Source organism: Apteryx rowi, unplaced genomic scaffold (genome assembly GCF_003343035.1).
Source record: "Apteryx rowi isolate R43461 unplaced genomic scaffold, aptRow1 scaffold_238, whole genome shotgun sequence".
Classification (NCBI taxonomy): domain Eukaryota; kingdom Metazoa; phylum Chordata; class Aves; order Apterygiformes; family Apterygidae; genus Apteryx; species Apteryx rowi.
Genome location: NW_020448730.1, coordinates 870,098 through 891,859, shown reverse-complemented (window position 1 = coordinate 891,859; position 21,762 = coordinate 870,098). Strand labels below are relative to the sequence as shown.

Here is a 21,762-nt window from a genome sequence, read left to right as displayed (position 1 = left end):
AAAACATTTAGCAAGTTTTTCCTCTGTTGTATCATAGATACAATACCTAGTGATTTCTATTTCATTGCGCAGAGGTCATTATTGCAACATACATAAGACTCTGCTCTGCAGAGGAATGAAGGTCAAAATTTGGTCAGTGTTTGGAATATAGTAGTAAAATCTGATACTGCAGGGCTATAGACACAGAAGACTCGCTCTCCCAAGCACTGGGTCTCTGTTATGAAATACTTCATATACAGACAGCTTTACAGCATTTAAATGAAACCTTTGATTACAAGTTCTGATCAACTCACTGAATTCAGCAGTATTACTCCATGTTTATGTCAAAGTAGCTGTGAGGAGGGTATGATTTACTTATGCTTGGCTTAGATGTCTGTATAGTACAGGTGATCTCAAAACCTCATCACTTCAGGCACAGAACTTTGTAAAATTTGAAATGAATTATTTTGGCTTTTTTTTCCTCCCTCCCACCTGTTTCCTTGTATTTACGAAGAATTTGTAGAGTATGTGTCCAGGGACACTCCAATTATTAAACAGGAATCCCTAGTGAACACTTTTGGTAGGTTTTATCTCTACATCTCATGAACTTGTTTTAGCAGCTTGTCACAGGTACACTCTGTATCCTGTATGCCAAAAGTTAAACCACAGGGGAATATGTCCATATTTCTCATGCAAATCTTAAAGATTCATTTTTTCTCAATATGAAGATATTGGAACAGGGAGTAAAATAGTTGGCATCAGCCCTAAAAAAACACATGCCTTACAGCACAGCCAAAGAGACAGAGTGGTCAGCTGGGACCCAACAGTGTGTTGATGGAGTAGCATGAATATATGGACTGGAGGTATTATTCCAAGTGCACATGCATGCTCACACTTGTAATTTCTGCTCCCAGGATGTGCAGATGTTCTTTTTGACATCTAACCTTTTGGATTTTTTTTGAACTATCAGGAATAACTGTCCATGTATTATATCTTTTAGGAGGCTTACACTTGTATTTTAATGTACTTTAATTCAGCCAAAGCTATTCTTAGATGATGTGAGTTGGTGCAGGAGTCAGCTTATTTAGTCACATGGAAATTTGGAGAGATGTGAACAGCTTCATGATTGCTTCTTGGGATAACACCACTGCAGCACATTTCTCTGATGAAACTAGTGTTACAATTAGTTTTGTATAGATAATTAGCTGGCTGTGGATTTGGATTTAAAACAGTATTTCTCGAACTCATTGTGCTTGGAGATGTCTGAAGGGAGCAGAACTGGTGGAAAGCTGAAGGGCTACAAATCCCTGCACACTGCAGACATGTTGCCACTTCGTTAGACATAACGGGAAATGGCTGTTGCTACAGTGACCCCGCAAAAGAGTTTCCACATAGGGGGGCAGTCACTTTCAGGCTGAAAATGCAGGCAGCTGCTCACCTGTGCACTTTTTTTTTCTTTCTTTTTTTTTTTCCTTCCCTCTCATATACCAGTTATGTGAATATCTGAACTTTGTGAAGAACCATTGTATTATGAATAATATAGATGAATCAGGAAGAAGAAAAAATGAGAGAGGAAAGAGTGCAGAAGTAGGGTTCCTACATGAATAATTTTTTTTAAAATTTTCCAGCAAAACATACAATTTTTTAAATTCAAAACAGTGGAGGAGATTATTTCAGATAGTAGATCTGAATGTTCTTATAAAGGCTGAGTTTTTTTACAGAATATTTTTAATAAACATTTTCTTTTTTAAGAAGAAGTTTTAAGGTGAGCAATTTTGACCGAACCAAGTTGAACTTAGAAAAAGTTTATTTTTGAATCTCCATCTTGGTTTTCACTGGAAAAGTCTTTTTCAGAATATCTCACCAGCTTCTATTCAGGATATGGGCCCTCATTCGTCCTATCTTACTTTAAGCCTTTAATTGAAGTATGTCATTTTGGATCCTACAGGACCTAGGTGGTTTCTGTCATCAACAGAAAGCATTTGGTATCTGCAGTGTGATACAGAGCACATAGCGTGACATGGTCTTAGTTGCCTGTCTCCATTGACCATAGAGGGGACTCTCCTTCTAACTTGGGTACCCTGATTAGCTGCTTATGTCAAGATGGGATGAATCCAAGTGACAATCTGAGAAACCGTAGAGAGATAGCTATCAACTAACCAGTTGCAAAGGAATTGTTGTAAAAATATTGTGAGACCATTTGGCATTTGATATAGAAATAGAAAGGGGAACTAGTTTTATAATCTTGCATCATTTTCTCAGGAGTGCGAAAGAATGCCTTTTTAAATTGGGCTTTTAACACATGGTTTAGACTGAAAAAAAAAAAATTCCAAAGAGTCTGTAAGTCAAATTTGTTAGCAAATATGCCAGAGAGAACATAAGAATGTCCAGTGAGGTCAGAACAATGCAGTTATGTCCCAGAGATTATTTAGTTTTGGATATGCTATTGACCACCCACAAAGGAAATAGAGATCTTCCATTTCCATCTGCACTGAGTCTTACTCAGGAGAAGTTAAAGATTCTGTATAATGTTGTCAATGCACAGAGATAAGATGAATTTCAAACAATGGAATGCTTAAGTGCATATCTGTTTGAAAAGAAAAATTCTTCAGTATCTTATTGAGATGGCTGATATAAATAAGATGCAGTCTAGTTGATTTTGAAGTTGTTGGGTGCTTTATGTACTAGCTCTCACTTAAAAGCAAAACAAAAAAAAACAAATCTCCCCTTCTCCCTCCCCAAGTTACACTGGAATTTCAGTGGTGGAAATGCTTTACTTTCAAGGCTTTTCTATTTCATTTATAACTTGCCATTGAAAAAGAAGGTGCTAAGACAGGTTCATTTTACTTGGTTGCTAAAAATAGGTGCTGCTACCATACCTTTTAAAGTGCATTTAGTAGCCACTTTCCACCGAAAGAAAACTTGGAAAAAAAAAAGAGAAAGGGGGAGTGAGGTTTCAAGATAAGTATGTGTACAGAGATCCTCATGTTTGTAATGGCTTAATTGGAATGGGAGAGTCTAGAACCCAACAGGATGTTCAAATTAACTTTGTTTTATTAATCACCATTGAGACCCCCTGTTAAAATAGTTCCCTTTGAATAATACATTGTTTCTAATAACTCTAAATTGCTTAACAATTCTCTTTTTTCATTATAAAAATGGTTTATTCTCATTAGATTAATTATGCATTCACTTAATTAGGCAAATCATATTGATCATCTGCCTTGTTCACTGCATTTCCAGTTACAGATTTAAAACAAAATGAAAAACACCCTGTCGGATTAGGTAAGATTGAAGAGTATTAGCTATACTGTTGTTGAAGACAGAACAGATTAAAATGTTCCCTGGCATTCTCGCTCTTCTTTTACCTTGCCTTTTGAATTTGTGATAATTTAGGAGTTGTTTTTATAGATTTTCTCCTATTACATGATTTTTTTTATATCAGTTTACATTAGTTGGTTTTTTTTTCACGTTCATCCTAAGTCTTTCTGATCATTGTTTCAATATAGAGCTTTGAGTTTATTATATTTGATGCCTAAATTTACACCTTTATCTGTAAGCAAATTGTATCCATCCTGTCTCCAAAGATGACTGCTTTACTGCTTCTAAGTCTCAGCCTGAAAATGGAATACAGCTGCTGTAGTTTAAGTTTCAAAATAAATTTCATCAAAATATGTGATAACAGATTTTCAAAAAACCCCATTTTTTCTAATCTTTAAGTCATATACTTACATATGTTAGTGTAATAATTTAAATATATGCATTCCATTTTCTTCTAATGTGTGACATATTTATAATCCTTTATAATCCAACAAATTACGTTGTTCAGAGTGCTGTAACTGTGTCTGTCCATTTTCTGAAGAACAGCTTAGGAAAACTGTGTTTTTTATCACATACATTTAAGGAAAATTTCTTATAAAGAAAACAGTGTAATAATGAAAAATAAAATGTCAAAATGCTCTTGGTAAGCAAGAGAAAAATCAGCTGTGACCTACTAAGTCTTATTGCTTTCTTCAAGAGTTTTATGCCATGGAAAGAAATGACACCAACTCCATAGGAAGGTCAGCTTTTATCTTTGTCAATGAAATGCATAAAACTGACTTTACAATCCATAATTCCAGTGAATTGTTCAGTTCTGACTGACAGGTTAGCTAAATGCAATATATTTTGAGTGATAAATAAAACAGAGTGCGTAGATCTGCTCCACTGGGAACACCAGATGCTACATGGTGATTATGTATTGGGAAATTAAATTCCTTGATGAGTTGTGGTCAGAGCCAACCAGATGTAGTATGTCCATCACTAAGTCACTTTGCCAACATTCCCAATGTACAGTCGTGACCCTTTCAACAAAGGAAAGTGGGTTTTTCTTAGGGGAGAAGGTGGGGGAGGGAAGGTTCAATTTTAAATCTTTTCAATATTCTAAGATTAGTCAAAATAGATCATGATTTAATAGGGAAACTATAAAACATGGTTATGATTCTGAAATACTGCATACACATACGTAGAACACATGCATTCTTTGGAGGCAGGATATCTCTGTCTTGAGCATACAGTGCTATCAAATCAAAATCCTGATTTTGGATTATGGCTTGTACCTGCTCTTACAATATCAATAAATATAATTCAAGGAAGACAGGATTCCTAAACATAAAATGGGACGATAGACATAACTGACTAGCATAAAGACCGTATTAGGCTTCCAACCTCTCTGCTCCCAGAGCTCTCCAATAACTTTGATTTAACAAAATCTTCAGCTGCTGTTAACATAGAAAGTATTTCTTGCTCCGAGACTGAAACTGAACAGGAAGAATATACTAGAAGCTGAACTATTCAGAAGAATATACCAATTTTCAGTCTAGTTTGCTGCTTTTTGGCAGCTATGAATAACTGTTTAATGAGCATAGAAAGATGTGTGGATAAATTGTCAAGTCCTTTTTGCTGCTCTCTAGGCTGTTGCTATCACACAACATTAAAATGAGATTATTACGAACCACTGTAATAAGTATTTATTCCAAACTCCCTTTAGAACCAATCACTTAACTGGAATGTAGTGGATTATTTCCAAGCAAGCTGGGTCACTGACCCTAAATGCTGTGGAATTTCCACGTTTCTGGCTCTTTCCTTGAATTTATCCTTAAATCTAATCATTCTGACATCCTGAATATATGGTTGACTCTGCTTCCTCAGCACAATATACTAGACTGCTTGAAAGATGTGGTATCGAAATTGTAGCTTGGAGACAGTGCTAGAAGTGTGGCTTTTTTTACTTCCATGTTGCCAAAATTGGGGGTTTCTGTGGATACTGAAAAAGCTTTGTGGCATGAACACCCCCAGAGACTGTTTTGTTAATGATCATGTATTTTGACCCATGAGTACCATCTCATGAGGATTTTTGAGGAGATAGCATAGAAGGGCTACAGAAGGTTGACTGAATAGTTCTTTCCATCCAAATGTTTCTTTTCCAAACCTTATACATCGCCAGGTGTCCAGAGAATGGAATAGGGTCCAGAATCTTGCTCAGTATTTGTGAAACATCAGGTCCTCTGTATTATATGTTTTCATCATCAATCTTATGTTTTACTGAGAGCTTCCAGTGGTCCAGATGTGGTCACAAGTTCAGTCATTAAGTCCCAAAGGCTTGTAATTTAATTTTTTCTCTATTATCTCTGGCCATGCTCTGGATGTCATCCAATGGTATATTTAGCACAGCAATAGATAGCTTTTTCAGACAAAGAAAAGGTCTAACAGAAAAGACCTTTCCAGACAGTGCAGATAGTGATGTTGGAGCACCCACTGACTTGGGTAGTCTTTCTACACATTTTTATTTGCATGGAATAATCTTCCTGGTGGGAAACATTTGAGAGAGTAAGTCCATCAGGACAGAATCCACAACAGCCCTTTCAGCAAGAAAGCTAGAAAGCAGCTTAAACAAACAGGGAACGGGATATAAGGAGTAGTAAAACAAAATGGAATGCTGCTACCATCTAGGTCATCCTGGCCTAAGTTCCCTTTGCCCCTAACGAATCTTCCACATTCAGCAAGAAATTGTCTGAACAGGCCTTGAAAGCTGGATCTTTAAGCAAACACTCCCTTTTTCTGGGAACTGGTCCTTCACAGCCAATGAGTCTGTTCTGAAGCTCTTAAAGGAAACAGTTAAATTAGGTCACTTCTATTGACTTGGCATCTTGCAACATTGATTCATCACTTGAAAAGCTTTGGATATAAACTCAGACAGGGCCTTTCCTCTCATTTCTTCTACAGAAAGCTATTCAAACCCTCCGTTCAGAGAACATCTCTGGTAACATCTGCTCTTTTGCTCTTTGCTGTCACAGCAGAGTTGGCATTGATGGTGGCTTTAGTGGCGGTTCTGCTCCTGCCAGTCAGATATGGTTCAGTTCTCAAGACATCTTTTAGCTGCTTTGTGTGCTTCAAAGACAGACAGAATGCATTTAGGTCATACAAATCTTGATCTTTATTTTGGTTTCTGTTGGAACTTGAAAATGCTTTGAATGCACTAGTGAAGCTTATTATAAACAGATTTGACAGCTGAGTCTATGGTCTTGATATACAGGCATACCTTGTTTTATTGTGTTTCGCTTTATTGCACTTCGCAGGTACTGCATTTTTTACAAATGGAAGGTTTGTGGCAACCCTGTGTCGAGCAAGTCTATCAGCACCATTTTTCCAACAGCATGTGCTCACTTCGTGTCTCTGTGTCACATTTTGGTAATTCTCGCAATATTTCAAAATTTTCCATTATTATTTTATCTGTTAGGGTGATCTGTGATCAGTGATCTTGGATGTTACTATTGTAATTGTTTTGGGGAGCCACGAACCGTGCCCATGTAAGACGGCGAACTTAATCGATCAATGTTGTGTGTGTTCTGACTGCTCCACCAACCAGCCATTCCCCTGTCTCTCTCCCTCTCCTAGGGCCTCCCTATTCCCTGAGACATAACAACATTGAAATTAGGGCAATTAATAACCCTACAATGGCCTTTAAGTGTTCAAGTGAAAGGAAGAGTCGCACATCTCTCACTTTAAATCAAAAGCTAGAAATGATGAAGCTGAGTGAGAAAGGCATGTAGAAAGCCGAGACAGGCTGAAAGCTCGGCCTCTTGCGCCAAACAGTTAGCCAAGTTGTGAATGCAAAGGAAAAGTTCTGGAAGGAAATTCGAAGTGCTACTCCAGTGAACACATGAATGATAAGAAAGCCAAACAGCCTTATTGCTGATACGGAGGAAGTTTTAGTGGTCTGGATAGAAGATCAAACCAGCCACAACATTCCCTTAAGCCAAAGCCTAATCCAGAGCAAGGCCCTAAATCTCTTCAATTCTATGAAGGCTGAGAGAGGGGAGGTAGCTGCAGAAGAAAAGTTTGAAGCTAGCAGAGGTTGGTTCATGAGGTTTAAGGAAAGAAACTGTCTCCATAACATAAAAGTACAAGGTGAAGCAGCAAGTGCTGATATAGGAGCTGCAGCAAGTTATCCAGAAGATCTAGCTAAGGTAATGGATGAAGGTGGCTACACTAAACAACAGATTTGCAATGTAGACAAAACTGCCTTCTATTGGAAGAAGATGCCACCTAGGACTTTGATAGCTAGAGAGAAGTCAGTGCCTGTCTTCAAAGCTTCAAAGGACAGGCTGACAGCAAGAGAACTAGAATTAAAAGTGGAGCCTGAAGATGTTACTGAATTGCTGCAATCTCATGATAAAACTTTAACGGATGAGGAGTTGTTTCTTACGGATGAGCAAAGAAAGTGGTTTCTTGAGATGGAATCTACTCCTGGTGAAGATGCTGTGGACATTGTTGAAATGACAACAAAGGATTTAGAATGTTACATAGACTTAGTTGATAAAGCAGCGGCAGGGTTTGAGACTCCAATTTTGAAAGAAGTTCTGTTGTGGGTAAAATGCTATCAAACAGCCTCACATGCTACAGAGAAATCCTTTGTGAAAGGAAGAGTCAGTCGATGTGGCAAACTTCATTGCTGTCTTATTTTAAGAAATTGCCACAGCCACCCCAACCTTCAGCAACCACCACCCTGGTCAGTCAGCAGCCATCAACACTGAGGCAAGACCCTCCATCAGCAAAAAGATTACAACTCACTGAAGGCTCAGATGATGGTTAGCATTTTTTAGCAGTAAAGTATTTTTTAATTAAGGTATGTACATTGTTTTTTTTAGACATAATGCTATTGCACACTTAATAGACTACAGTAGAGTGTAAACATAACTTTTATATGCACTGGGAAACCAAAAAATTCGTGTGACTTGCTTTATTGCGATATTCGCTTTAATGTGGTAATGTGGAACCAAACCCGCAATATCTCCGAGGTATGCCTGTAACAACTTCTCATGTTAACGTAGTTTTTAAGTTGATGCCATGGAAGAACATTTTTTTGAAGAGGATAAAGGAGAAGATATGGAAGACTTGGTTACAAATGTATGTCTATTAAAAGAAGCAAATGCTAATTATTCCCTATTGTGGGATTAGAATTTTTTTTTCCTTTTTATTCAGAAGGTGATTTACTCAGGTTTGCTTAGGTTAATAAAGATATAATGACAAGAATGCAAATTTTTGAGGTTTGAATAAGAACAGAGCCAATGGCATTCTGAGAACACTCAAAATTGTTCTTTTGAAAGCAGTTCTAGCAAGATGAACTATTTCAGCCACCCACTTTGTTCTGGTACAAAGTACTGTTGAATTTTTGCTGATGAGCAAAAGAGAAAGAATATTTTAACTTCAGAAAGATTGGTGCAAGTACATTTTTATTTAGTGAAATAAAAACTCAGGTAGTGTCTCTAGTAAATGGTTTGCCCATTCCAGAGGAAGGCACAAATGCCCTTGTGCTCTGAACATGAAAAATTATTACATGCAGGTATATCCCAACCAATTAATACATTTCATATTGTAATAAAGCAGCAGAACTATCAATTCAGATTTATGACTTTTAAACTGGTGTTGGCGCAAGACTTAAATGCTTTACAAATGTTCACGGTCATTTTAGAGTAATAATTATATAGCACAGAGAGGTGTATACTTTCTTTTCTGTAGATGAATATTTGTTAAAAAACTTTGATAAAAGACTAGAATCAATTGGGTTTCTTTCAGCTCCTAGGAATTGTAATCACTTTTTTTTTAATTTAAACTATATGTATTCTTTTAGCCTATTCTTGAGAGACAAGTAGATTACACATACTGCCTCAAAATTTTTCTGGTTAAATACAGACTCAAAACCATTATTGGTAATTTACAAGAAAGAGCAGGTTTGAACAAGGCTGTAGATGTAGGATTCTTCAGCTTTTATGCTATTTTGGGTGCTTAGATATCTTGGAGTTTAGGGAAAAATGCCTAAGAGGATAGTGAAGTATTGACTCAGTTCTGTGCTGTCAAAGGTCTTTAAGAACGCTTGGCCACACATTTACACTCATCTCTGTGCTATCTAGCAATATAGGGGCAAAATTCTATTAATGTAGTAATGTAGTGCCAAACAGCAAAGAGTGTGGTTGAAGGTCATATCTGAACCTGGACCATGTATTTCCCACTCCCATTCTAGAACAATAACAAGACATACACATTCCTTGAAGGAGGAAAATCTATAAGGATTCAGAGCTTTTAGAAGACTGTTTTCCCAAAAGTTGGTTCTGATTCAAATAAACAATCAAGCTATCATAATTTATGAAGCTGTCAAGAGTCAGTCATGATATCTGCAGTAAGAAAGCTTTGTATGTGATATGGGGCAGTGTCTCATAAATCATGCAGTTTTCCAACTGCCTGTCAAAGGAGAAAATCCTGAATGTAAATTTAGCCTCACACAAGTGGTTCCTGGATCCAAGGGCTTGTGGATCAAACCTTCTGATCCTCCTTCAGCACTCTGCCAATATTCTGCCATGCTAGTGCTCTTCTCTTGGCAAAACATCTCTATAGCCTTGACAGGAAAAGTTCAAAAGCCTGCTCTTTGATGAATGAACTATAGCATTTACCTGTAAACTGCCAATCCAGTTCATTCATGCATGAATTTAGTATATCATATTAAAAGGAGCGGTGGCTAATGTTTTCAAAATGGAGTATCTATCCTTAAATCAGATTTAGATGTGTGAATAAAATTGGTGTGTGTTTCAGGAGAACCTGACAATTCTCAATGCTCGACTGGAGATTTCCACCTGTACACTCAGGTATTGACTTTGCAACTAGATCAAAAAGGTACCCATCAATTATATTTATAGCTCATTAAATTAAGGAAATGTTTAATCAGCAGCCCCCGATTAAATCTCTTGTACTCTGGACATGTGAGTAGGGCAATTACTGGATGCTCTCCTCTTTTGTTTGCATTCAGGATTTTGGAAGGGTTTGAGTTTGAAGGATGCTACAGTCGGTGTCAAGAGGCTGTCACAGGTCCTCTACTACCTACCCACTTAGCATGGGTTATTACCGCCATTAGTACTACCACCAGGATAGGGGAGAGACTTGTTTATGGTAGTACATACTCCTGGAGTTTTCTTTTCTGGAGGAATAAAAGGAGTTATTGTATTTGGCTGGCATCATGAAATAATTGTAATTATTTTGAGTTAACTTCAGTAATCCTGCAGTAAGGGTATTCTTTTAATATGTTGTATAAAATGATAATCCTTTCACAGAGACACTTTTATGAGGTCTAATAGTAATTGGAGAGTGAATTTCTGTTTTTAACAATTTAAAACATTAGCTTAGAGTTGTTGCTAACATTTCAGATGTGTCTATGTAGACTTGTGATGTAGCTAAAGTCCTAGAAAAGCAATTAACAAGAATCAGCTTTTAGCTACAGCATACTGCAGAACAGTTGCTTCTCTGTAAAAGTAAATAGTGTTATATTGTTCTAAATTAGACTTCTTGTAGAAATCTAAAGCATTTAGGAATTTCAAATTATTTTTGGTAGTATATTGATCTTAGAGGTGAATTCTAACATCTTTACAGAGGTCTAGTATTTGTTGCTTAAGAGTACTAGTAAACTGTTAGTATTGGTTTGAAATAGTTCCCAAGAATGTTATATTTTTGAGAAATTACATGGATGAAATAAAATAATTTTACTGTTTTAAGTGAATCTTGAGTCAAGAAATTTGTTGATTATGTCACATAAAGTAGAATGCATCGGTTATATTGTATTACTTTCTATGTTAGTGTAGTTGTAAGTCCCCATAAGGTAACGTCTGCATCTGAAGTTCAGTGCTGAAATATGTTTCATACTGAAAATCAGAAGTATGGTTCTAGAGATTTATCTCTAAAACACTTGAATAATTTTGGTTAGAGACAAAACTGAGAGAATCCCTCCTTTCCTTTCCCCTCATGGAATTAATAGCCTAATGCCAGTTGACTTTATCTGTAAATTTGAAGCAGCAAAATATTTTTCCTAAATGAGGTATATAGATTTTGTCAGAATGATCTTGAAGGTTCACTGTATCTCTAAGTCTGAAAGGTTATGTCCTCCTCCTTCCCCCCTTGCTGGTTGTATAAAAAGCACATCCACTTACTCATGACTCATTCTGCTAATCAAGTGCTTCACTAACAAAGAAACCTTTTTGTTAACAGTTTAAGGTTAGTTTTCCTTGCCATGGACACAAAGATTAGGGATACTGTTTTAGTTCATTTGTTGGCAGAGAAATAATGAACAATTGATCGAGCTTCTTTTAAAGATTTCTCTTAAAAAAAAAAAAAGATAGGAATTCAGCCCAAATCAAGAGATACATATTGCCTGTTGAAACTGGTAGAAGTACTTGTATGAGAGAGGATTTCTTCTACACATAAGAATTTTCAGATTCATATCTGAGTTTGCCCAGCTGTATAGCATGACCTGATGCGGTACGACAAAGAAAAAAAGAATTATGGCTTTTCTTCCTAAGAGACCTCCATTAATGACTCAAGCAATGGCTTCTAATTCAGAAGACAAATTAATTTCTTATGATCCAAACTGTTTTTATTTTGTTGTTGTTGTTGTTTTTGTTATTCTGTGTCAGAAAGCCTTTTTGGAAATAATCTTTTTTGGGAAACAATGAACTCATCATCCTAATGCATGGAAGGGTGGCATATAGCTGAGTGTGGATATAACCATAGCAAGCAAATATTATGCCATGAATGCAGAAAGGCAACTGAATGTTTTCCAAGACTTTTTGCAGATCTGAATAGCTAAGACATAAGTGACTGAGTAAATCTCTCTCTCGTCAAATTGAAATGTATCCATGAAGAAAACAAAAAGCTAGGAAAGTAGTCTTTCATCACTTTTAGTACTGAGATAATGAACATGGTGCAGAAGGAACTGTTCCCAAGCACCACTGGATTCACTATGCCTCTACAGACCTTGCTAGCTCTGGTGGGGTGGATTTTCTGCATATGCCTATTGCATATAAGTAACAGGCAATGTATGAGCCTAGGAGGCAAGAAAGAAAGAAAAAAATCTCTCCCCACGAGAGGAGATCATTTGCTCATGGACTTGCTCCTCAAGAGGCTTGTGGCCAGTGATGGCTGTGATCATTCAACTTCTGGTTGAATGATCTTACTTTATAGACTAAGATGAAAAAGGAAGAATGAGATGCTGGAAGGTATAATCACCATACTTTGAGATAGCTTTTTCCAAATATAAGATTACGTAGAGGCAGAGGCTAGACAGCTGAAAGCCTTTGAAAAGTCCTTGATCCAAAAATAACACATTTTTGAAATTAGGTGTGAAAAAATCATTATAAGGAGCAGAACTTGAGCACCTTCCAAAGTGTTTTTTCTTCTTCAAAGGAAAACTCATTTTTATGGAGTTTTTACTAGTTACTATGTGTTTTTCTTTAAAAGCTACTGTACTTCAGTTAAAGTTTGGTTAATGCTTAATTATTCATTCTTTTCATTTTTCACTTGGTTTAAGGATTGATGTCATTAGGGACATGGCCTCAGTTTTTTTACATTTGCCCTTTGATATCTGCTGTTACTACTTTGTAAAAATACAGTCGCTTGATATTAGCCATCTTCTATTTTTGAATTAACACGGAATGTGATATCCTGTAAGAAGTGCTGTAGGAAACTTGTAAAAAGCTGCCTGTTGTGAGTCTCTTAGTGCTACTGAAATAAGTGATAAAATAGCAGCTCATCAAGGTATACATATATAATTATTCTATAGCAAAGTATCCTTTATAATCTAAAGCTGAAGAAATTACTTTTCCATCAACCACCACATTAAGCTCAGTAAAGATTACCAATTACACCTTAATAATACAGAAATGTTGCCATGTTAACTTAGTAATTCAGAAGGTATAAATATTAAGGTTCTATCAAGTAGTGCTTGCTACAACATTTGTACAATACCTAAATGAACCATCATATTAAGCAATATGGTAAGGTTATAGTCTTATTGCATCTAAAGCAACCTCTAGTGCTGTGTTGTCCTCAGGTCTGGACTTATTGTTCAGCTGCAACATAGACCTAAAGAACGAACTCAGAGTATGGACCATCCGGTTGCTTTCTCTTCGTTCCTTTCGGTGTAGGTAACTCTCAGTTGTCTGACTGTATGCAGAAGAGCCTGGCATCCCTGTTTAGGTAAACGGTAGCAGTGGTGGCAGAAATAGAGATTTTCTGCCTGCAAGAGCACACCTGGGAGTTTTTGTTACTCTTGACAAGTGTGTAGATAATCAAATCTTATCCGGTTCATCTAGTAAATAAAACTTTCTTAAATGTTTTAAGAATGAAATAAGTAATTGAGGCATTTTGAATAAAATGTAGATCACATCCTTCTGGCAAGTCTCAGGAACCTATGCTGGGGAGAAGAAAAAACACAGCACAAAACAACAAGACCTCAGTCAACTCCCATATAGAAAGAAGAGAAACTGAGAAGCAGCCATACTTTCTTCCCACTAGTATTGTAAAACGTAATTCCTTGAAAAATTACAGTGATAGTCTCCCAGTAAAATGCTTTCCCTTCATAGGGCAACAAGTAGACCTGCACATCTCTTTGGCATGTCCCTATTATCTGGAGTAGATACAGATGGAATTGCAGAGTGAAAAGAAATTGATATAGTAATTTAACTCTGTTTTACTTTCCTGGCTCTTTCTCATCAGTTTGCTCACCAATTTTCTGTTATTTCCTTTTCATTTGCTTCTTGTTACTGAATTTTGTCAATTTCTGAAGTTGTGGGAATATAAATTGTATTCATGTGCAAAACCTAGAATAATTTGAGAATCTGGTAATTGTCGTAAAGTTTAGATTATTTGATTTTTGAGTAATCCATGTCATATATATTGTTTATTCTGGTTTTGAGATATGCTCTTAAAATGGGAATATAGTTTTGTATGGGCTGTTTTATTTTATTTCATTTTCCTTGAGAAAGTGAAGGTTGACGTACAGGCAGAAGGGCAATTTCTTAAATGGCAGCCTTCTCAGAGACTTGGGGCTATTGTTTCTTGAAGGCTGAGTTGTACTGTATCATTTTCACTATTCATATATATCTTCTGCAAATATTGCAGTTATTACCAGTCATATCATCTACTGCATTTTTTCCTATTTTTACTACCTTTTTTTAAGATATTGAAATACAGAGCAGAGCAACGAATGACCAAACACCAAGCCTGGAGCATCTTTTAAAATTTCTTTTTCCTAACTATATTGACTGAAGTATTATTTGCCAATTTTTTTCTGTGGGTTCACGTTCACATACTCCATTGCAGGCCAGTTCCTCCTAGAAGAATCCCGCCTGATAGAAGCAGCTGAAATGGCAAAGAAAGCGGCTGAACTAGATAATACAGAATTTGACGTTGTTTTCAATGCAGCCCATATGCTCAGGTTAGTGCTTTTACATCTGCCTTACTTGATTTTCTCCCTTCTTTTTGGGGGAGTCTTTACAGTCTTTGCTTACACAGGGTTTTTTAAACCCCAGTGCCTGTTTTGAGTAATTCATTAGTAGTAGTAAGGTCAAAAGAACTGGAGTGAAACTTTTGCACAGTTTAGCACTGTCTATTTTTAATTTTCTGTGTGTTAACTCATAATTTATTACTTTGGAAACTTCTGTTGTTCACACGGAGGTAATCCTTTTTGCTTGCATATGAGAACAAGTGTCTCTTCTTTTTTGAAGAACCTTCTGCAAGATTTCCTTTCATCTGATTTTTAAAGATTTAGGACACAGCAAATGCAAATAAGAGACTGTAATTCTCATCTGGCTTTAACTAGATAATATTGAAAATATCCGTTTTTTTATTAACATCAGTAGGAACACTATGATAATAGAAACCCAAATATTCTCAAGCTAACGATAACTTTGAGACACAGGAGCAATTAATGTTATTATCAGAATCTTTGATTTAAAATCTAGTCTTCTATTCTGTTCTCTTATCTGAATAGAGTAAAACTGTAGGCTTTTTGCTTTTGAAGCTGGCACACCTGGATATTCAGTAAAATTAAGCTTCTGCCTGAGCAGTATCATTAAACCCGCATTACAATAATAGGTATCCACAATGCTTATTTCTAGGATAACTATCTAATTATTATCTATTGTATACTTAACAGGTATAAGAACACTTGATTTCATTTAGGTTATATCTATATTTAAAAAATGCATGAAAAGAGAATAAAAAATGTACTTCATTAGCACAAAGCTGTTATTAGGATTGTTTCTCTAATGAAGATTTCTTGCTTGTCTGTTTATACTTTTAACATTTAGAATATAAAATAACAGGAAAAGAAAGTGATATTAAAAATAAGGTAGAATCAGCTTCAGCTGAGTGACCTACATTTCAGAGTTAATTGTTTCTATACCAGGATTTTGAAATAAGCCCTAAAATGCCCTTTGAGAAATAACTCTTACATTAGAAAGAAGCCAAGACGAGAGGTTCACTGGTAAACATTAGGTCAACCTCCAAGAGATATATGAGTAATTTTAAAGATTCTTCCCTTTCTCCTGATTATATTCTAAACATTATCTCCTCAAAATAGTATTCATTAATTTCAAACATTTATGTTAATGAATCAAATTCATAGAAATAAGAATAGCAAATTAGACATGAAAGCATGAAGCCAGAAGGGTGTAGAGTGCTAGGCTCCTATGGATTTCAGTGGTGAGACGTGGAAGATGGTTTAATAGTGTACAGTGGCGTAATTTTTTGTTTTTTAAAAATATGGTGGAATAGATCTAATAAAAAGGTTGATCAATACTGTTTTGAGACCAAGTTTAATACATCTCTCACTTGCTCTGTGACCACTGAGTGAAGTAGCTCAGATCTTAAAGGCACGTGTATTTACATCTATGTGTATGAGTATTTTTTATTCACTCCTAGCGCAAGATCTGTGCCACTATAACTTGTATCCGTCACAGCTACCCTGCTTGGCCTAGTTGGGATTGGGCACCTTTAGGAGGTTTTGACCAGCACTGAGCTCAGTGATTCTGACCTGCTTTCTATATTTTATTTTAACTGTAGGCACAAATCAAAACCTTAAAAAACAAAGAAACAAAACCCCAGAAACAAAAAGCCTTAAAAAAACAAAAAAATGTGGTTGGTTTAGTTTGGCTAGTGCTCCCTTGGGATATCCAGTTGCTCTAATTTTTTCATTTAAATACTCAACTTTCTTTGTGAAGGATCCTAATATGCTCTTGGAACCTCAACTTGTTTCGATAATTTAGCAAGAGTCTGGGTGGCAAAATTAAATTCAGTGCTGCCAAGTATTTGTTGAAAACCACGTGTATTATGATCTGACTGATTGTTGCTAAAAGACTATGATCCTAGCCTAAGATCCTGACTAGTGTTTCTGCCTGCATTTGTTCATTGTTTTATTTGGCAATTTATTCAATATATTGTTTGCATAATAGCCATCGGACAAACAGAATGTATACTGATGTGTTAGTACAGAGCAGCTATAAATCTGTCAAGATTTTGTGGGACTTCAGAAGAAGCTAATTTTCAGGATATTTAGAATGACAGAGAGCTGAGATGATTCTGAAAGGAAAACAGATATAAAGGATACAAATGAGGAAAAAAAGAAGGGAACACTCAGACTGGCATAGAGTGATACAGCTAGAGATTATGGTACAGGTGATGCCAAGGAGAATCATAAATGAAAGGCTGAAATTATTAATTATAGTAGTTTCATGTAGGCAACTGACTACTAATGAAGTACCGTAGAGAGCTATAAAAACTGATTGGCAAGTGAGTAAGAATTTTGAACGGACTGCACACCTGTGAGGAAAAGCCCATCACATTATAGTAGTTAACAAGGCATCGAAATGAGTTAACTGTGGTGAGAGAGAAGGGATAAATTTTTAAGATATGTTGTGGATTAAGAAGAAACAGAAATTGGTATTGATTTGGATGGTGAGCAAGGTGTCCAAAATGTCAGGGAGGTAATAACAGCAAAGACTTTTTGTGTAATTTCTAACATTTTTTCAGACCAAATATTCTACCAAGTGATATACTGCTGAATTAGAAAGGTATCATCTTTCCCTCCTATCATACACCCATTTCCACCATTACCCCAAGGAACATTGCAATATTTAGAAGCATGCAGACATTTCTTCAGAATTGCAGACAAATTCTGTAGAACTGGGATTTACAACTGCTTTAGATCGAGAACAATCAGCCTGTTTCTGAGTATGATTTGTTTTTCTACTCTAGTGCTAAAATATTTTGCTTTTTTATTCCTTTACTCTCTAATCAAAGTGTTTAAATTAAAATGCAGTCTAAATAAATATTAATGAGTTTTGAAAAGTTTTGAACAAAGCATGGACTGTGTTTCTTTTTCTTTTTCCTTCAAGTTTGCAACAGAATTGTTAATTGTGTCCAAAAGCAATAGCTGGATTTATAGATAACCTGTTCTTAGTTTAGCAGGCGCAGAAAAGAGACTTCTGCTCCTTAGGTCAGGTCCTCCAACACTGTTTACATCCTGTCTTTGTGACCAAATCTAGCAGCTGAAGTCAAGGAAAAAAAAAATGGTTTAGCTCTGCTTGCATCATTAAGGGACCCTCCCTGTTCTAATTACACAAACACAGTTATTAAGTTTTTGCACTGCTGACTTCTGTAGAATCCTGATAACGCAATGCCAGATGAATTGTATCACCTGCAATAGGAGTGAGATGTGGAATGAATGTAATTAATTTCTTCTCAACAGTCTGGTAACTTCTGGCTTGCACAGTGCTCACTTGTAAAAGTTGTTTTTTGCACCAGATTTGCCTTTCAAGCAGCTTCATTCAAGGGTCATGTTGCTGTTCGAGTGGTTCTTAAAGTAACAACTGGTTGTGTGTGTTACTTTTGTAGTAATTGCTATGCTCTTGCTTATAGCCTCAGTTTTTGAAGCCTTTCAGAAAAGCAACATGCATTTTAATGGAACGTAGGGAAGCATATATTTGAAATACTTAATGGTGGCTGTAGCTTTAGTGACTAAGAGGAATCATGTATTAACAGCGCTAATTTTGACTCTCCAGTAGTATCCTGAGGTGAGCTGCCATAAGACAGGCTTTTTGTGATCTGAGGCATGATTACTTTTAGAATGAGGACTGGCAGTGCAGTGGGATCCCTGTGCTAATTAGAAAGAGCAAAAGAGCTTAACCTTGTCTCCAGATGAGAAGAAGCATAGGGAGAGGAGCTTTGCTTAAAAGCACGTTTTGTAGGAATAATTGGGTTCTTCACACTTCGGTAAGTGTGGGTTGCTCTGGGCAACGCTCATATGACATTAAGTTATTGCATGTTTATGGGCTATTTGAAAACAAATTTAAACTAGAGCCATACTACATGGCATGGTCTTTATTTTGTCATGACTTTCTCTTGGAGCATTTGGGCTCTCCAAATTACATTGCCTGTTTGAACGTGCAGTGTAATCGCTGGCTGTCATAGGCACAAGTTCACACTGTGTTGTTGCCTAAGCAGACTTAATTCACTCTTTAATTATTGTATATGTGTTTAAATATATACATGTATGTGTATGCACATAGTCTATGTAAAATTCTATTACTGTTATAAAACAAAAACGTGGGTGAAGGATGACATGTATGGAATGATTATGGTTTAGCTGTGACTCAAGAAATTCCATTAAGAGTCAAAATTTTAAAATAGGAACCTCTTGAAGAAAACATCTTTTTCCTAGCTGGACAGACATCCACAATTTCACTTAAAAATCAGAAGCAGGAAGTCTGAGGCTTTATGCCAATCTGCCAGTTAACAGTGTCCCTTTCCCATTCAAATATTTATGTATCAAAACCAGTCAACATTGTCTTTTTTCTGTTAAAGCAGTGTTTTCTAGTGATCAATATAAATTTAAAATGAGTCAAACTTGAATGTAACTTGGGTGTGAATAGAACCTAAGGGTCATGTGTTGTAGGTCTGGAGGCTCAGGTTAGGGGATATGAGAAAGCAAAGTGAGGAAACATTTTTGTCCCTTACAATAAGATTAAAAGCCAGGTGTTAATGAGTGGAAATAAGATGTGTTTTCAAGGTCAGTTCTTGTGAAAAGATTTAGGAGGAAGGTTGAAATATAAGTCATAAATACGAAAAGGGTTCTATCTTCCCAACTTCTCCTTGCTTCCTTTCCTCCTTTTCTATCACCATTATTTTATCTAATGTTTTACTCTGATGTGAATTATGTTTCCTTTAGTAGTGACCTTCCATTGTTTGACATTGATCCAGAGCCCTTTACGGCATAGGGTTACTGCAATTTCCTGCCTCTATGCCTTTTATTTTTCTCAAGGGAAAGCCATTCCAGGGCTTAACATAATGAATTTTCTAGTTTCGAATTCTAATGAAAATGTGAACCAGAATTCTGCTGCATCTTAAATAAAGGAATTGTTCCTGAATGCCCCAGTAATGGAACTTGCATTTTCCTGAGCAGATTAGTGTGGTTTGCATTCATTTATATAAACCCATTTTAATAGTGAACTGTAAATTCAAACTGATTTCAACTTGGAAATTAATGATGCAAGTTTCAAGAAGAATTTATGGGAGGAAAAAAAGCAATGTATTTCCACTAGTGAAAAGGGAACAGGATTTTAATTTGTTCCATGTTCACATGCCAACAACACTTTTCTTGAGGTACAGTGTACTGTCTCTCTCTGTCTCCTGGGTAAGGCACCTTGTATATGTACAGAATTTCACTGCATTCAGAAATGCTTTCTTTCCTGACAGTTCAGTGTAAAAAGAAGAAAAAAAGCTCTGTGACATGTTTAGTTTTTATGCCTTTTAGTAGGTCCTTAAATTCAGAAGTTTGAGTTTTGTTTTGTTTTGTTTTGTTTTTATTGTTGTTGAGCAGTTTCAGGTGCTACTAGTGCCCAGCAGGAGTGATTCAGAAGCATGTTAAATGAATATTTTTAGACATTCAGTCATTTCTAACCACTCGAGCTACTGAGTTGATACATGTGCAAAGCAATGTCTGGGCTTTTTTTTAATAGCTAACTCTTCATTAAAAAAAAAAAAGACATTTTTTCTTCATGTGTTTCATCAGTATTATGATAATAACAGGGGAAAAGTAGCCTACTGGGTAGTCCTGCTTGGTTGTTCCTATGCATCTACCATCTTTCTCATGACATTTATGTGATTAACCAATATCTGTGAGCCGGTAGCCAAAATGCAAAATTGGAAGGAAACTGGGAAGGTGGAGACAAAAGAAGGTAATGAGAGGAGATAAAAAGGACTTGATGAAACAAAAAAATGTTTTAATTTCTTTGGATTACTGCGTTTTCATTTGGAGGTATTAAATTGAAACCTGAGGGATTGGAAATAAACCAGAAGTTAAACTCCTGGGAGAGTGTAATTGGCAGCTGCAATAATATGGAGAAGGAAAATGTGGGCTGATAGTGGTTCATACACCCAGAAAGCCGTCCCATTCCAATGGGAGATGAGAGATCTAAGTTAAAATGCCCCCTCAGTCTGATGTGAGTAGATGTTTAAATCTGAACTTTCTCTTTCAAATGAATTCTCTGAATTATGGAAACCTATTTTTGAGAAATCATTTTATTCACTGCATTTCTTTTTGAATGATCGTGTTCTTGGGGAGGCACAAAGACATAAACTACCTTATTTATTGACCCACAGCTTCATAATATACTGTTGAAGTATGGCAAGTTTTACAAAAACTGGGCCAGATTTTCATCAGCTGAAGACTTGTATGTCTCTAGTTTTGCTTCAGATGAGTATTTGGCCTTCTGCATTTCTGTCCAATGTGTACTAATACTGTTTCAGAACTAAAAAAAAAGATAAAGTATAGAAAGAGGATTTTGTTAGAGGTAATGGGTATTCTGAACTACAAAAGTCTTTTAGGTTGAGATATTTTGTGCATGTTAGGCTAATATCCTTAAATGGTGGGGACTAACTGCAGGTTTTTGATAGTATTTTTAGATTTGCCTTCTTTTTTAACTGAAGAAAAATGAGGTTAACTGTACTGTATTGTTTTTTTCTGTCCTGATAGACAAGCCAGTCTCAATGAAGAAGCTGAGAAATATTATGAAATGGCAGCAGGATTAAGACCTAATGTAAGTACTTTCCTAATGCTATCCATTACTTAAATTGATGAACTTGCTACAGTGCTGAACCCTTTGTGTTGAGGAGAAACTTGTTGCTGGAGTGTTTGCTCTCTCAGCCTGTACTGTATGTGTTCTTTTAATGGGTAATTTTTGGGTAGTCAGATAAAGTCATTCATTTGTCAGACCAATCACTGTACTTTCAGATCATCTTAGTGCAATATTCTAACAAGTCCTGGTTTATTAACATGCTTCAAAAAGATTTCTAGTTTCAGACATATTTATCTGCATTTAAATATGGTTTGGAAAGGTGGTTCTAGTACTATCTCTATAAAAA

General features: G+C 36.1%; 1 protein-coding gene across 1 annotated transcript in view; it reads left to right on the top strand.

The window, feature by feature from the left end:
* The window catches only part of TMTC2 (transmembrane and tetratricopeptide repeat containing 2), a 147,804-nt gene that overhangs the window by 103,933 nt on the left and 22,109 nt on the right, over positions 1–21,762 (top strand). Inside the window, exons 9-10 of the mRNA XM_026066102.1 lie at positions 14,662–14,776; positions 21,374–21,437. Of these exons, the coding sequence (XP_025921887.1) occupies positions 14,662–14,776; positions 21,374–21,437 (179 nt within the window). The remainder of the gene's footprint in view (positions 1–14,661; positions 14,777–21,373; positions 21,438–21,762) is intronic.